General features: G+C 29.5%; 1 protein-coding gene across 1 annotated transcript in view; it reads left to right on the forward strand.

Annotated features, from left to right (window-relative positions):
• Positions 1–19418, forward strand: part of Dora (Dorado) — a 152809-nt gene that overhangs the window by 58581 nt on the left and 74810 nt on the right. Inside the window, exons 4-8 of the mRNA XM_067264242.1 lie at positions 12707–12882; positions 15555–15662; positions 17362–17443; positions 17825–18141; positions 18340–18540. Of these exons, the coding sequence (XP_067120343.1) occupies positions 12707–12882; positions 15555–15662; positions 17362–17443; positions 17825–18141; positions 18340–18540 (884 nt within the window). The remainder of the gene's footprint in view (positions 1–12706; positions 12883–15554; positions 15663–17361; positions 17444–17824; positions 18142–18339; positions 18541–19418) is intronic.

A 19418-nucleotide genomic window follows, 5' to 3' on the forward strand; every position in this document is an offset into this window, starting at 1 on the left:
ATTGTTAAAAAAAAATTCATTTATTTTTTTTAATATCAAAACAGTACTTACTTAAAAAACACTCCTCATAGTAGCATTAGAGCCTGATGTAATCCATCAATTGTTTGACATTACTCTAAAAATTGGGTTAATGGAATATTTATATTTATCTAAATGTAATCAATATATTGAATGTATTGGTTACATGAAATCAATACATTAATGCATGTAAACAATCAATTCTGTGAGAGATTGTACACATAATACATTATCAAAATAAATAGTCGGCAATATTTGTGTATTTGATATTCATTAAACTAATTCTGAAAAAATTTAAATGCTGGTTTGACTTAATTAAAACATTTACATATACTTTAGATTATTGCAGATGATTAGATTTTATATTATATTATATTTAATAATATTATATTTATATTATAGATTATTGTAAATTTTCTTTATTACATTATAGTCATAACATTTATATAAGTACTGTGTGTCATTTATAATTGCAACATAGGCCACAACTGTGAATAACAGTTTTCTTGGATAATTGAAATATGGTTGAAAGCAGGAGTTCTTGACCTCTTGGTCATTGACTCCTTTTCAAAGCTAGATTTAATTTGCTTACTCAAAGTAATCTATAGCAACCAGTTTGTAAACCCTTGGTTTAACTAAAAGCTGACTCTACACAATTATACATTTGATGTTATATAATCTAATTATTGATGATTATAATTAATATACATGCATAATACCTTCATATACATTCAAAAATGGTAAAGAAAAAATCTTATTTTTATAAACCAGAACTTACAAACTTTACATTCTATTTTTGAATGCATAGACATTCTATAACAAATATTACAGATTCAAAAATTGAAACACTAGGAGATTTCAAATATAAGTTCTGTCTAAAATTTATAACTAAATGGTAAATTATTGACATTAAAATGTGCATTTTTTAAATGCATTCAAATTTAATGTTTGTACTGTAATGGCATGTACTGTATTTACCTGCAACTCTCAACACCAATCTTGTATTTCCAGCAAACACGTTTATTAATAACATAAACATTTTTGGCATATTTCATAAGCCTGTGTCATATTTAATGCACTAGCTTCAATTTGATAATGTTCAAAATTGGAAATGTGGTAAGAGACATTATTTAATTTTTAAGATATAGAACATCCTATATTTCTTGTGCATTCATAATTAAAAACATAATTAAAAAACCATAGTATGGCTATATATATATATATATATATAATTATAATAAAATATAACATTAAATAATTATAATACAAATAAAGATATATATTTTCTGTGTGTTGTGGTTGATTTGCCTATCTTGTGACAAAGCATTTTTACATGGATTATCATATAAAAATTGCCATACAGTCAATAGGGATTTACAGTCTATATGATTTATGCATCCTCCTTTTAATGTTGCCTTAAATATTTCTAATGTTTGTAGTTTGTGTTCCTTGTACATGTTTTGTAATAATTTGGTCTTGTTAAGGTTTGCGGATATCTCAGGCTTTGTTGCGTATTGTGCTAAAGTAGATATTGGATTATTGTTATCAATATTATTGTATGTTTATGCTCTGCCAGTCTGCTTGTTAAAGATCTATTTGTAGAACCGACATACACCAATTGTTGGTTAAATCTTTCATCTATTACAGGAATAAATGGAGTATACTCTGGGTGCTCTTTGCTGTTTACTCTATCTTAATAATTTGTAAACTGTAGGGTTTCTGCAATAGCATATGCAGGTATTTGAATATTTATTTGGCTATTTGTTTTGTAAATTGAATTTAGTCTATGATCATATGCAACTATTCTAGGTTTAGATGTTGGAAGGTGGAACAGTCTAGTCTTCACTGCATAACTGACTTATGTTATTCTGCTAAAAATTTTTTACTGGGTTCTCATAGTTTAAAAACCTATCCTATTGGATCTCTAATCCTGGAGTCTTGCTTAGTTACCCCTTCATCTTTGCAGGCTAAATCTGTTAACAGCATGACTATTGGTTTATTACCTTACCCTCAAATACATACTGTTGCTTCAAACTGTATGCAATATCTTTGTACCCTTCTGTTCTTTATTTTGAGGCAATCATGCTTGCTAATACCTTGCTCTTCAAAAACAGTTTTACCACACAACAAATTTTGGATATATTGGAGGCACTCTTGTTCATCATTGAACACAGTTATTTTTGCTTTAAAGGTGCCATCTATTTACAAAAGCAGGAGATCCCTAAGGGCTTTCCCTATCTGCTACATTGGTGGAGTTGATCATGAGAGAAGTAGAGTTTAAAATATTTACTTCTCTGTCACTTGCTAACTGCTTCTGTATTTGTATTAGAGATGATTGTATTGTGTTGGAAGGTACAGATCAGGAACTGTCATATTTTGTACATCATTTGTCTGCCATTTACTTCCCTACTCTGTTTCCTTAGAAGAGGAGATGGATGCAAAAATAGTGTTCTTAGATGTGTGTTAACATAGATCTAAGAACACTTGGGACTCTTTTATTCAGTGTATCACAAACACAATATCCCATATTATCCCAGCAACATCTTTTCAGCCTTCACATTATATCAATTTGGCCATTACTACCCTCATTAGAAGTTTTTTTTTTTTTTTTTTTGCTTCCATTAACTCAAGAGCTTATTGAACTTGAGTTACATAACATCTATGTGGGTTACACAAGGCAAATTATTCACCTACCATCCTATATGCCTACCATAGTTAAAAATTTGCTGTTCCTGCACACTATCTTATATTCTAAAAAAAGGGTTTACCTTAGTGCAGTCACCAATTCTATACCTTGGTCCCTCTCAATATGCATTTGTTGAATTTTTAAAAAATGTGGTCTTTTCCTGCCTCTCTCCCCACAACCAACTTTATGCAGACTTATCTATAATGTTAGGGACAAGCTCACTCTTCTCAAAAATTCTGGGGTCTGTACTGTACTGCTATCATGCCCAACAACACTTCCAGAATACTGGTGTCACTTAGAAGAACATAAAGAGGATATCAAAAAATGTAGATGCCCCAGAACTTGTCAAAAAAGTCCTAGATTCCAATTTCAACTCTTTTTTGGTCCAAACCATTCTCCTCAGATGTTGTGCCAATCATAGGGTATTATTTATTTGAGAATCTTTTGCCATTTCCACCTTGTGCCTGTGCAATACACCCACACTTGAGCTTTCTAGCTTATGGATCTCATTTTTTAAGTTTCACAACCAGGAATCCATGAGTTCCTAGCTGATCTACATGATCATGTACCATGGGCTGATGCAATTAAAAATATTTTGTCGGTTTGGGCTTATTATTTCAAATTGGGATGTTGTTTCTTTTCTTGCACTCACAAGCCTTGAATTCCATTAAAATGTTTAAAATTTTTTACTGCACATAGAGGAATTCTGTTCCAAATTCCAGATGTTTGTTAGCCTGATGACAATGATTCTGTATTGTTGAAAGTACTTGCCTTATTAAAAGTATATTAACATCATTTGACAATGTGTTCACTTTATCTGGTCTTTATATTGCAAAAAAGTTTGGTGTGGAGTTTAACTTAGTAGTTGTCAACAATATTCTTCTATGTTTAAATATTATTTCAAGTTTTGAATTTAATATATTATTCCAAAATGTTAAATTTATATAATGTATATTTTAGGATACTGATGTGTTCTATAAAATCAAACATTAATTACTAAAATGTAATGTATAAGAGCTGTAGCAGTCATATCAAGAAGGCCAAAAATGTTTGTTTTTGAATTAAATATCACCAGATTTTAGTGTATGGTTTCTTCGTTATATAATAGTCTTCACATAATAGTTACTCTGAAAATCTTTATCTATTAAAATTACTGATTTCTTGTTTTTTAAGATATTTTGATTACTTTTAAAATGTTAGTACAATGATACCATGGTTTTTGTCGATAATCCGTCCGAAAACAATTGGTGAAATCCAAAACCAACGAAAACTGAGGCAATTATTTCCATATGAATCAATGTAAATCCAATTAATTCATTCTAGACACTCCAAAATACATAGCAAAAACACATTTTATAGAGAATTAATATAGCATTAAATACTAAAAGCAATAAGAAATTAACATAAAAGACTAATTAGCATAAAGATAAAAGCATTAAGATTAAAGATAAGATAATTAGCATTAAGATGAAAGCAATGGAATTGTTCAGCTAGACACGTGGGGTAATGTCTTGTCTTGTAGAAGCTAGTTGGTCATGAGCTTCTAGCCTATATTGCCCCATGGTAAAGTGTGAAGTAATTGTCATGTAATAATAGTTGTATGCGTTTATGATGGTCGTATCATGGGGAATAATGCCTTCCAGGAAATCCATTTAAGGGTAACTGGCCTCTATTCAAGTGTTACAGACGTGGAGAAAACTCGGAAAACTTACATAGCCAGCTCGCCGTGGTGAAGCGCGAACCCACGACTGAACTCCCAGTGTTCAGGGAACGGAGCTGTTGGCCGATGTTGAGCCTTCACAGGGTAATGTTCACAAAACAAAAAATAACACCACACTGTGCTGGAAAACACATGGGTTACCCTTTGTTTTTGCAAAATTAGCAGCGAGGTTGCTTTGAGCACGCCGACGAAATCCGAGGCAATCGACGAAAACCAAGACAAATTTTTCACGAAAAAATCAACAAAAACCAAAACCAACAATAACTGAAGTCAACGAAAACCAAGGTATTACTGTATTTAAAAATGTTTCACTTAAATTTTCAATAAACAAAATAGTCATGTATATGTTGGATGTAAAATATTCATTGTTTAGATCTATTGCTTTAAAATCTAATTAATAGAAGCGTAACTTATGATAGTAATAAATTCCAGAAAATACATCGGTATCAAAAAATAAGTATTTTCTGATTACTGATTTTAAAGAAAGCAATATTGAGTGTGCTTTTACGAATTGAGTACTTAAATAATAAATAGGATAAATAACACATATTAGTATTATATTTCAAATTTAGAGTTTGAATTACATTTAACAACTGAGGGGAGTGCTGTCTGACTGTCGTAGTTGTTGGTGTGAATTTTTTGCTCTCTTGTGATTTGACTCATTTTTGTTTTTTTCTTGGAAAATGACAGAATTTCCTTGTCAGAAAAGGAAAACTTTTTTGCCATTATTTTAAAACTGATTGCCATGAAATGTAAGAAAATGAATCGGAAGCAAAAAGAACAGGTGAGTCAACGGAACAGCTGATCTTATCTTATGTAAGTGTTGAAAAGGAGATTAACATTAAAGAATGAATTTGACTTTTGTTGAAATTACAAGCTTCATCAAATAGTAAATCACAAATACTTTTAGACCGTTTAGATGGAATGCAAGTGTGGATTGAAAAAATAGACACTGCTTTGGTAGATCTTGAATCCAGACTCTGTCCTTGAAACTGATAGAGAAAAAAGTTATGTTAAAAATGACAAATCAATTATGGAAATTGATGCAATATGTAATAATTTGCATGAAAAGTTAATGAGATTAAAAGATAAAGAAAGAAGAGATAATATTGTAATCTCAGGTATAAAGGATAACGATTAAATGGACAATAGCTTATTTAAGCGTCAGAAACTTTCTAACAATAATTTAAAGGTTACAGATGTGAATATTAAGTGCGCTTCTAGAATTGGACAATTTAAACCAAATGGAAAAAGATTAATTATTTGTGATTTGATTAGTTTTGGAGATGAATTAAAAGTATACAAAAATGTTAGTAATTTAAAAGGTTTAAATATATTCATTAATGTTGCTTACTTGACGGATACAAGAACTTTCAGAAACAAATTAAGGCTCTATGGTAAAGAAATGTGTTTAAAAGGAGCTAGGAATATTAAATTGCAGTATAACAGATTAATTATAGATGATAAGATATTTGTGTGTATTTACAAAGGTGAGATTTTTCAGGTGAAATTTTCCAGATAAATCTTTTTTAGTAATATAATTTACAACGATAAAAAGCATGATGACATAAAGGACAAGGATGATAAATATAAAGTTCTGTACTTGGATAATAATGATAATATGAAACTTCTATTTTATAATATCACAAGTTTAAATAATAAATATTTTTTTCCTAATTTTCAGAATCTGATATATAGAATGGATATGTTCTGTCTGGTAGAAACGTGGCATACATCTCTCGTAATTGAATCAATGTTTTCTAATGATTATAAAATTTATTATCAGGTAGCATAAGGCTATGAGAGTCCTGGAAGACCCAGTGGTGGATTAATTGTTGGACTTGGATTAGACGCAGTCTTTGAAGTTAAATTGATATTTCAGTCACAGTTTGTGCTCATTTTACAACTAGATACTGAAGACTTAACCAATATCCAGCTAATAGTGTCATATATTCTGCTTAACAATAATTATGATGATGATTTCAAGAATATTTTGTTGCTTATAGAAAACTACTTGCTATATGAACTAGATCTTATGTGCAGATTTTAATGCTAGAATGGGACATTCTGATTATTTGTCGTGTTTTATTGGTGACTGGCAAATTGCTTTGAGAGCTTCAAAAGATTCTATTGTAGATATTTTAGATAGAGGAAAAATTCACTACCATTTTTGTGAGGATAATAATTTTGTTTGCTTAAATGGTTTATTGCTAGGGGATGAAAAAGATAATTTTACTTACCATACTACTGAGGGAAGCAGTGTAATTTATTTTGTGATAGTGTCACAAGAAATATTTTCTCATATTATAAATGACTTGTGTGTTTTATCAGAGATAGGTTCTGATCACTTGTCTGTCTTACTATCAATGATTTCCTTGGTATCATCTAGAGTTGCTAACAGACAATTTTTTGGTAAACTTGCAGTATGGAGGGATGAATTTAAATCTTTATTTACTGTCACACTAGGTAACATTTTATTGGAAGAATATGGAGGAAACATCACATTTCATAATCCAGTGGGTTGTATAGTTAAAGCAACAATGTCCCTGGATGTAATTCACAATGTTAAATCTGTTCCTCATAAAAGCCATATAAGAAATGTTTCATATGATAGTGAATGTTACATCATAAGAAAAAATCTGTGGAAATTGTTTAAGAAGGCAAAAAAGTTAAATACAGTAGAACATTATGCTTTCTGTAAAAACTATTTGAAAGAGTATAAATATTATGTCAAAAGAAAAAACAGTCTTGTTTTTGGAATTTAAAAAGGACATGGGTGTCATGCAATAATTCTAAAATATTTTGGCAAACAATTAATAGTTTTTAACATAAAAGTGCAAGTTCAAGAATTATCTTGAAAAATTGATTCAATTTTTATGCTGCTAAATTCTCTAAAGAACATTCTTTAATTATTTATGATGAACAATTGTCAATGGATATGTATAAAGTGTTTTTAATAGAGACAGAATGTTTTACAGATTTTACATTGGAGGAGATAAAAGGAGCAATTATTTGTTTTAAAGTTGGTACCTCACCTGGAATTGATTTTATTAGAACAAAATATTTAAAGTGTCTTTCAGAAAAGTTCCTTTCTACAATTGTGGAAGTTTTTAACTGTATTAAAAGAAATTATAGTTTTCTGGAAGCATGGATTGAATCTTTGATTATTCTCAATATACAAAAAGGGCAATGTGTATGATCCCAAAAATTATTGTCTTTATATATTTGGTTCCTGTAATTGGGAAACTGTTTACATCTTTATTAAATAAAAGACTAGAATAATGGATCCTTAAGTATGATATTTTGTGTCAGGAGCAAGCAGGTTTTGGCCTGGCCGATCTTGTCAAGACCAAATATTTGTATTAAATACATTGGTTCAATCAAAACTTCAGAAAAAGAGAGGAAACCTTTATGTTGTTTTCATGGACTTTAGATCTGCCTTTGATACTGTTAATCAAACTTTTATGTCTCTATTAGAGAGGATGGGTATGAAAAAACAGTTTCTTGGTCTTATCATTGATATATATTCCAAAGCTACTGAAAGAGTAAAGATACTAGTTGAAACAACTAATTCATTTGATATTGACTGGAGTTTTACAAGGTGAGATTCTGAGCCCACTGCTTTTTAACTTGTATGTTAATGGTTTGATAGTGAAACTTACTAAATCTGAATACCTGGAATTTCTCTCTCTGATCAAGTGGAGGTACACGTGTTAAGATATGCTAACAAAACTGTAATTCTTGCTGATACTCCATAAATGTTGCAAAAGAAAATTGCAATTTTAGAGGAATTTTGTTGTGACTAGATTATTTATAAATGTTTTGAAAACTAAGGTAATGGTATTTAAGAAAGGAGATATGGTTTCTTAATAACCAACCTTTACAAGTTGTCTCAAATGACATATATCTGGGAGTTTTATTTTCATCAGCAATTTTTACAGGCAAAAAATTACAGTATACATAAGGTTAAAATGGCACTAGGTTCTATGTTACTGATTCTTTCAAGAGCTAAAATTAATTCTGCTCAAATTTATATAAAATTATTTCAATCAATGGTTTTATTTGTATTACTTTATGCTGCTCCTGTATGGGCAATTACAGTGGTGCCTCGTATAACGGACGCTGCGAACAACGGACCTTCTGTTTGGTCGTTACGTGACTTGAGCAACGGACTTGCTGCAAACAACGGACTTTTCGGCATAATTGGTGACTGCTCCATGGGCGCGTTCTTTAATAGCGGTCGCTCTGCGTCTCCGCTACTACGGGAGTGCGCTGCTGTTTGTCGGCATTTAGGAACGACGGTGAAAGAAAGAAAGATGGCGGCGCCCGCACTATCGATAGTATCGCGATGGAGGAATTTATAATTCTAAAATATGAGCATTTAAAGGCAAAAGAAAGGTCCCAATTGTAAAATTTAATCATAAAATGGATTATTTGTTGAAAGAGCATTCAAAATAGCCTCAAAAAAAAATTCATAAAGACACATCACCGCGTGCGCTAACTCGCGCTTTCACAATTTCTAAATTTTCATTCATAAAACCACATAAATTGTTTAAGAAGGCAAAAAAGTTAAATACAGTAGAACATAATGGACTCGGAAACAAAACTATCTGAGCCATGTTGCTTTCCACCGTAAACTACTGCTACAAGCGGCCGTTTTTGCCGTTCGACGGCGCGCACTCCCACCAGAATTTAGGAACGCGTTCCGCAGGAATTTTTAAACAGATGTCACTCGCGCAGAGTTACGCGGAGGAATAGAAGAACGCACCCCATGTTCATTTTTTTATGATACAGTACGGTTGTTTTATGTTGCGGAACGAATTAGACATTTTAACATGTATTTCTATGGGAAAATGCGTTTCGTATAACGGACGTTTCACTTAACGGACGTGCACCTGGAACAGATTAAGTACGTTATATGAGGCACTACTGTACTTATTATGATAAAATGGAAATTGTTCTTCAAAAAATTTTTATGCTACATAGTAAAATTCCAGCTTACATGTTGCATTTGGAGTTTGATGTTTCTAGAATATCAGCAGTTGTAATAAAAAGAATAATTTCATTTTGAATTAGACTTTTGAAATCAGAGGATAAAATTTATGTTAAATTAGCATAACAAACTCTATAAATTAGGTTAAAAAATGGACAGTTATACATATAATTGGAAGATTGTACTGAAAAATCTGTTAGGTCAACATAGTTTCTCTTTTTATGGTTGTCTTAAGATTCTCATTTGATTGAAAGCTATCAAACAATATTCCAAAAGTGTGTTGTTAACAATGCATATAAGTTTGGTCTTTGCTGGATAAGAAAAAAGCATTTTCAATTATACTGTAGTATTGAAACAACTTTTATGTGCAAAGATTATTTGTTTATGGATATAAATTATTATGTAAAACTATTAATTCTACAACTAAGATGTGGTCAAAATTATATTTTGATGTACAATAGTAGACTAATAAAAATCCTGATAGAATTTGTAGTACAAGTAATCCCCATCTAACATGGTGCTTTTATAGCATGCATTCACTGTAACACGGTTCGAGAATTGGGTAAAACCCTCATACAACATGAAATGTAATAAAAACTATTAAAAGTGAACTTTATCTAATTTGAGATTAGGAAAATCCCCGTACAACAAGTCCATAAACATGATAAAGCTTTTAAGTGCGAAAGATACCTCATTTGACATTTTTCATTTGAGCGCATATGTATTATCAGAATTTCCTGCATAATTTTCGTGAACTATTAGTACTTAAGTACAGTTATGTATATTTTCTTTTCCTGCCTTCTGTCGATACATGTGGTTCTTCTCGAAACTTGTTTTAGTGTTGCTAGATCTCAACACTTCTGCTTTTGGTGTTGTTTAATTTATATTAATATGTATCACTTCTTAAGAAAATTTTAATAAAGATATTTATCTTAATTATGAAAACATAATAGCATGTTTTTTAATTTTTGGAACGTAACCCCCCTTTTCGTACTAGTTCTTTGTTTTGTATAACACGGCAATTTTTCGGAACATAACTTCCATGATATACGGGGGTTACCTGTAATTGTAACATGCAAGTATTTGAAACTTGGGAACGTGTATTTTTCTATTGTGTGAAATTTGAAGCAAATAGGAAAAAGTATTTGATGAGATTTAAGTCTTGGAAAGATATAATTAGTTTTTCAAAAACTGATTATTACTGTGTATTTTATTTTGTTTTAAGTTGTTATATTAATTTTTTAAATATTACTAGCCTACTTTGAAATTATAATTTAACTCCTTGTAATGAACTTAGGTTCATGCAATAAAGAATTATTATTAATACATTTAATAATTGAATGATACTTAGCATTGTAAAGTACTTAATTTTAGTATCTGAGGAAACCGACTATAATTGCGGTCGGTAAAACTTCCGTTAACCTAACGGGTACTTTATGCGGATTCGAGATTAATTTGCCAGGCCTGGGCTTTTAAGCGTGCAGCGAAAAATTAGTAATAATAACGATAAATATCAAGTCAGATCAAAAGTTCAAATATATTTAATTAGCAACTAGAATGTACTACGTACAAATGTCAATAATCCAAACAAAATTTATTAACGAAAATCAACAAGTCAACCTGACAATAAACTTAGCTACTTAGCTTAACTTAATAATAATTTCCCCTTTGAAATTCGACAATCAAATACTTAGAAACTATGAACAAAATCTCTTACTAATTAAACGTCTATCCGTCACCTCACTATATGAAGAAACTATTTCCTCAATCCTTTCGATATCATCAAATCGTCAATTGAACTCCTCTTTAACACCTTGGATCGTCCAATTATCAATCTAGACTTCTATCAGAAAATACTTCGCTTTCGAATTAACCTCGCTCTCAACGTTGCCTCGATTTGGAATTCACCTCTCCTTCTTCGGTTAATGTACGGGTTTTATACTGGGTGAGGTGACGTCACACTTGAGCTGGGTTACTCCCCTTATTTACATACTTAGTTGCTAACATTAATTTTCTTTTCTGGCAGCTTTAAGTTTCCGACAAAGCTTATAAACCGTTTACAAAATATTTATCATAATTTTCTGGGATGTTTAAGACGGTTTATCAAGTATTTCTTCACTAGTGAGTGTGGGGACTCCCCCCCTCCATTTTTTTTTCTGTGGACTGTTACTTCCGCCGGGCAGCGCAAGTGCACAAGATTTTTCCTACGGCGCTTATTTCTCCGCGAGTTGTTTTATCTTCATTTTTCATTACTAACAAGAGAGTGGTGGGGAACCTTCGTCCTAAATAAACATAAACCCCAAACAAAAGATAATAAAACGGGAAAAATAATAATAAAATAAAAATAACGTTCAGACTCAGTTCCTTACAGCATAGGCTTGTGTAATACAGTGGTACTTGGTAGTTTAACCCTCAGTTACACTGGTGAAATCTGGCCTACACAAGTATACCTGTGGGGTAGTTTTATACCCCAAATTTTGATAAGTTTTTTTTAATTGTAATGGAATTTGAAAAGTTTGTATTTTTTTTGTCTACTGTAATAAATAAACTTTCTGAAGTTAAAAGATAATCATTTATTTCAAACATAGGCAGAAAACGGAGTTTGTAAGACTCTGAGTAACAAAAATGAAGATTTTCTTCTAATCTTAAACATTAATTAGGATATATTTTTTTTTAATCAGAATCTTAGACTTTAATTCTGTCATATTTAAATCAGTCTACTATTGAATGTATTATTAATAAAGATTTAGTGTCAAAAACTACAAAGAATAACTAAAGTAACTTTATCTGCAGGATACAGATGTACCCCAAACAAATGATTTCTCCACTTACAACCACTTGTTTGTGGTGCACATCCTCCTGGTATGAGATGTAACAGGCTCTGAGTATACATAGAAGCATAGAAATGTTGATAATATTGAAGTATGAGATACTACTGTACTATATTTAGTTTCTTTTGTCTTCTATTATTTAATATAATTATTTAATTTATGAATTCAAGTTCATATGATACGGGGTATTATATTTCATCTTTGTGAAAATGTTTCTATTTAATTTACCAAGACCCATTTCCTTTCATTCAAAAAAAAAAAAAAAATGTAACGTGTATATCTTTTAGTTTAAAATTTTTATTGTTATTAATGTGTATTATAGTAATAGTGTATATAACTGTACAGCTTTGAATTATAATGGATAATTAAATAATACAGAATTGGATGTTTTTTATGCAGATTTTGTTTTAAAAATTTATTAAATTAATTATCTAACTGATAAAATATATTATTTCCAGGTTTTCATTTGAGTGCTACGGTTACACCACCTCAGACCTTGGGAGTTTCTAAAGGTTCATGCAATGTAGCAGTTACATTTGACAGACGTCGAATTACTAAATGCAACTGTACATGTGGTAGCAATGCATCTTGGTGTGCACATGTGGTGGCAGTCTGCTTATATCGCATTCATCAGGTAAAATAATGATTTAAAATTTTTATGAATTTTTAAAATTGCATATTGTTATATTTTCAGGAAAGTTATTACTTATTATTTTATTTTATTTCAGAATAAATGAAATGTGAATGTAATTTAATAAAACAATTAAATTGAAAGAATAAAGCATTTTTTTTTATTTTATTATATTTATATATTCAGAACAGTTATAATCTATGTAATTACTGTATATAAAATAATTGTAATATACATTGAAAATGCTTGTTAAAATTATATCTAACTCTTTCTAGAAGGTTCACTAAATCAAAAAAATTTAAAAATTATTTATTAAAATTTTTGAATATCTAACTGATTTTGAATTTTATTTAAAAAAATAATTTAAATGCATAAATCTTTAAAATCCAGCATTAATTTTTTATTGGACAAACATTTGAGGCTTTCTATAAATTACATAGAGGGCAGATATGGATGGGTGGGGTGTTTACAAAATCATTATGTAATGCTAGGGTCTTTAAATTGACTAGTATTATTTGTTAAATATAAAGGGATTAAACTACTGGTAGTATTTTGCTAAACAGTTAAAACATCTTAGATTTGGCTATAATGTTTGTTGTCTAATTTGCCAAAAAAACAAACATGTATCATTTCACTGATACCATTCACAGATGCTCTTATCAACCCTTGGGGTAACATAAGGATTTATTTTTGTTTCTGAAGTGTTGCATAGCAAACCATACTGTTTGTGTTACTGTTTTGTATGTTATACATGTAATTAATAAAATAATGTAACATTCAGTATTGAAAAAATCTATATACTCATATATGATACCAAATATAGGATACAGAGGAAATATAATGTCTTTTAGTGTTAAATTTATTTACTTGTCGAATTGAATACATGCTGATATATTCAATTCAGCAAGTAAATAATTGAATAGATCAGCATGTATTCAATTCATCAAGGAAATAAATTTAACACTGAAAAACAGTATACAGTAAAATTTCTCTAACTTAAATGTCTTTAACTTGAAGAAAATGATGCACTTGGGAGGTCTCAATGGAATAGCATAAAGATTTAATGTCTCTAACTTGTATTTCCTTAACTTGAATTTTTTCCAAGTTGAATGTTTTCATTGTCCCTGACATCAATTTATGTTACTTAAAACTTCCCCACTGGGATTTTAATATTTATTCTATCTGAAGTGATCCTAATTATCAGATTTCCATGAAATATTCAGACATTTAGTTGTATCTACTGTTTAACATCCATTTGCAGACAATGTTTCAGTCTAAAGCAAGAAGACCTCTTGTTTTATCTCAACAAGATGTATGATACCTGCAAAACTGTTAGATTTCATTAGTTACATTGAACATTTTGCTGAAACGTGTTGCAAGGGCTATCTAAAACAAAAAACTTTCAAAGATTCTTTCCATAATGCATGACAAGTAAAAATACAAATATATCTAGAATCGGCATTTTTCACTCTATTGTTCTCTAACTCAAATTGTCTAACTAAATTTTTTCCTGCCTCTTGAGGCTTTGATTTAGAGAAGTTTTACTGTATTTCCTCTATGTAACATTCAATACTGTGTATTATTTTGTAGTGGTTCATAATTAAAGGGATTGATTGAGGATATGCCTTATGTAATTTTGGATGGGTACATGTGACAGAATTATGAAACATAATAATGGGATGGTAGTTGAAAAGTATAAAAATAGCATTATGTAATTTGTGCACTATCTTTTATCAGTTACATTAGTGGCCTTCTTCAGGTTTAAATATAAATGTTTGAGAATAAAAATGTCAAGATATAAAATAAATATAAATTCAAATTAACAAAACATGGTAAGGTAAAATTAATAACTCAATAAATATAACAAATATAAAGATGAATAACAATTACTGTATGATCAGATTTTGTATATATGTAATGTAATTGTCTAAGTAATGGTGTTATAAAACATATCTTGTTGGATGAAGTGTCTGCATCCTTATTGTTTATGCAAGTAGTAGAGATGAATATGATACTGAATTTTATGAATGCACTCTGATACTTGTTTTTGTCTATACTCTACAGGTGTTGGCAATAAATGAAAGCCTGAAAGCTTATTAGCTAGAGAATATTCATTTTGCTTATTAATCATTTAAAATTCAGATATAAAGGAATAAAAGTTTACAAATCAATTTATGAGCTTCATTCAGATTCAGGCTTTATCAGTTGTAAATGTCTAGTTTGTCTAGGCCTGACTCCAGCTAAGGTTTAGGAAAAAATTGAACACATGTTGAACAAATTTATAAAAGTATGGAAGAATTGCTAGATTGAAAAAATCATTGCCAAATTGCCAACTGGTTTGATATATTATCATACCCTGATAACAACTGCTCATACATTTCCTATTCATCACTAAAAACACAACCAATTTTCTGTAAAATAGTATAACTGTCAAGGTGGCACCCACCAAAAGCAACAAAAACTGTACATTATATGGCCATTGGTGGTGAATTGTGTGGAGAAGATGCTCTGTCTACCATGGTAATTTATAGCATAGTATGTGCATTGCTGTGTTTGAATGATTGCCTTGGTAAAACAGTACAAAGGATTTTTTTTTTTTTTTTGAATTTTCAATATTAATTTACTCTGTAAATTTAAATATTTATTAAAACTACATAAAAAAAACCTTTTTTCAGCCTACTCACGTTCGACTAAGAGCACCTGTTTCAGAATCTCTCTCTCAGTTGCGTCGAGATCAGTTACTGAAGTTCGCTCAGTATCTAATTAGTGAGCTCCCACAACAGGTATATATGTTTTTAAAAATAACATTTATTAACTGTTATTTGATAATTTGATAATTTAACTAATTTTTATTTAATTATATATATATATAATTGGCTGAGACACATTAAAATTCTAGAAAATCTTTCATTTAATACACACATTCATCTAAGAAGTATAGAGGTCCTGTTCATTGCGTTAATGAGCTGCTTTTATTCAAATGTTATAAATTCTAAATTTAATTTATTGGGCAGTTATCATATTAAAGCTTTTCAATACATTGACTGCCAGCTACGAATTATCTCATAGTTGGCAATAAAACAACAAGCACTACCTATGAGATAACTTGTGTAATGTTGTCTGTCTGTCATGTTTTTCCAGATACAACTATTCCCATAGTAAGTAGTTATTATAAATGATTAGTAAGCATCGGGAATAAGAACGACACATTGATTGGGCATTATAGAACAAACTGTAAAGATGTTCAAAATGTGAAACAAGTGTTCTGTTTTGATTGTCAGATAGAAATTTTTTCATAGTAAATATATTACCAAATTGGCTAATTTGTACCTGGTATATTAAGGACAGATCAGTTTGGTATATAATAATAATAAATAATAAATCGAATAAAATTTGATTATATTTATCGAAAAATAAATATAATCAAATAGATTGAAATAAACATCAAATACTTGAACAAGAGAGGAAAAAATTGATACACTTGAAGCTGAGCTGAAGAAAAAAAAAAGGAGGGGAAAGATTCAAAGAAAAACAAGAACTAAAATGTTTCAAGAAGCCAGTAATTGATTACAAAAGCAATTAAAAAACCATGTTGTAGAAATCAATCTTGCTTGAGATATGTTTGAAGGTGTGAAAAAAGTTCAAACTGAAGAAGGGGGAGAAAACAAGAGAAGTAGAACTTCAGAAAAAGTTAAAACAAAACAAAATCACTTTTAATAACAAATTTCCTTGGTAAGAAACCAAAAAAAAAAGAGGGCCTTAAGACTGAAAATCTAATCAGGATATGTCAATTCCAGTAATTTTTCAACTAATTGAATATTTGTTTTAATATGAAATATGTAAAACTGGTTACAGTGATAAAGGAAAGGTAACACATAACTGATTAAAATCTCTTCCTTTAATATGCATCTATCTTGAATCAACATTTTGATTTTATATCCAAGCTGAATTAAACATTGTAAAACATGAAATATGATGACATGAGCATGTATTGTGTTGTACAGTACATGCACATTTTTGGTATATGCTTTCATTAGTTTTGTAATAACAAGTCTCTCACAATAGTTTCAACAGTATTTGCTTTTTTTTTTTTTTTTTTTTAATTTAAACTTGCATTTCTTACTTATTTTCACTGTCATGACTGCTTTAAGGCCTGTGAATATAATGTAAACAGAATAGATTTTACAGATATTAATGAATTTGAATTTATTTAGTCATCTAGAATACATATGAATAATATATAGATAAAGTATTTCATATATAAAATTCTTTTTGGAATATTTATTCATTGTAATGTGACTTTATTTAGTCAATTTTTTAAATTATATTTTGTTACTTTTATTAATCTTAATTTTTCTTTATACAGCATTAAATATTTTAATTTTAATGCTATATATTTTATTATATTACTTTTTAATTAGATGATGATGATGATGATAAAAATATAAAGAGAATTTTATTAAAAATACTTTCTTTATTTAGATATTACCAACTGCTCAGAGACTTCTTGATGAATTGCTATCTAGCCAACAGACTGCCATCAATGCAACACATGGTGCTCCCGGTAAATACATATTTATTTTTTTATATATACTGTATATAATACAGAACCAATATGTTACTAAAACTTAATATGAATAAACAATATTTTTAAGACCAGTCTATAAATGGATTTCTTGAAAAGGTTCTTGGTTTTTTATATTATATTTAGAGAAAGAAAACTAAATTTGTTTACACTTGTGACTATGTAAACATTATGTAATACTAAAAATGTTTAATTTTCTAAATTCTAATGACAACTGAAAACTCATTCTATGTTATATTTTTATTTACTTTTTAATAAAATTTATGGCATACAGAGTTATAAAAACTGAATTGTTTATTTATTTAAACTCTAAGTCAATATAAGTATATAAATGATATTTATAAAATTTGGTGATTTTAGATCCCACTGCTGGTGCTTCAGCCAATGAACAAACTACGTGGTGTTTGGATGAATCTACTCTCCATGATAATATTCATAAGATACTCATTAAATTATGTGCTCCATCACCAATTGTTTATAGTGATGTTAACTACTTATCTTCAACTGCTCCACCTGCTGCAGCAGAGTGGTCTAGTCTGTTGCGTCCATTAAGAGGGCGTGAACCAGAAGGAATGTGGAATCTTTTATCTATTGTCAGAGAGATGTTGCGACGTAGTGATTCAAACGCCATACCATTACTTGAAATTTTGACTGATGAAGTGCTTTCTTGTGATCAGGTTCGTTTATGATAGAATAATAAAAGGAAATTATGTAGCAGAATTCAATTAAATAATAATAATAGAGACAATTTAAATAATTATGCTCTGTTTTAAATATTACTTTAATATTTTAAATTTTATGAAATTATTTGCTAACAGATAAATAAATGTGTATATGAAAAATTATGTGTAATTGTATAAATATTTTTATTTCAGATTTTGGTCTGGTGGTTTAACACTAAAGTATCTCTTCATATGGGATCAGGTGGTCATGGTGGCCGAGGCAGTGTTCATAGTAATACTCATGCTTCTCAACATGCATGTAGTAGTCTCTGTGATGAACTTGTTATACTGTGGAGATTAGCAGCTTTGAACCCTGCCCTTTCATCTCAAGATAGACAAGCACTACTCAGTCAGGTATATTATTAAGTTAATTAAATTTAATTTCACTAGGTTAAATGTAAGCAAAGTTTATTAACTCTTTTATTATAGTTTTGTAAATTAATAAAAATATTAATCTATATTTATTATTTTTTATTTATATTTTATGTTTACAAAATTATACCAAATATTGAATATTCTTGTCTTTCCTGACTACCAAATACTGAATATTTGGCTATATATCAACTGATTTACTGTATTGGAATTGCATGAAACAATATGCTTATAGTATGTTCTAAACTTTTTCAGATTACCACACACTTTTAGTGCATATATCTCATTAACACCTTCCATAAATCAATCAAAAATGATACATTGAAAATTAAATTTTAATTAAAAATTTTTTAAATTTTAAGCATTTACTTTATAAATAAAAAAATAATTTTTGAAAAGTATCTTAGAGCACTTGATTGATAAATATAAAAATAATTAATGATGGGTCTGATGTGATGAGACTAAGTTTTCCACATCTGTCTGAATATTAGTAAACACCATCCTATTCACTTATTGCAGACAGAGTAATATGACAAACTCTTGCAATTTTAAACAGTATGTTGCTAGATTCTTTCAAACATTTCATGAAGAGGCAATTGGCAGGCAACTTTTACAGAAAAACTTTTGAATAAAATTAGGATGAAAATTTTGTGGATATTTCATGCTTCATTATAAAACCAGTACACTCACCAACATTAGCAATGAATTTGGAAAAAGTTGAAATTTATAGAAGTGGCCTTTTGGGCAGATGCCACAGATCTATAAGGATGCCACAGTATTACCCACAGTATGGAAATATATCGTTGAAAAGAACATGTTGGAAAATACTGCATAATGTCCATACAAACAACAACTGATGT

The sequence above is a fragment of the Centruroides vittatus genome, unplaced genomic scaffold (genome assembly GCF_030686945.1).
Source record: "Centruroides vittatus isolate TY-2023 unplaced genomic scaffold, ASM3068694v2 contig_1832, whole genome shotgun sequence".
NCBI classification, from domain to species: domain Eukaryota; kingdom Metazoa; phylum Arthropoda; class Arachnida; order Scorpiones; family Buthidae; genus Centruroides; species Centruroides vittatus.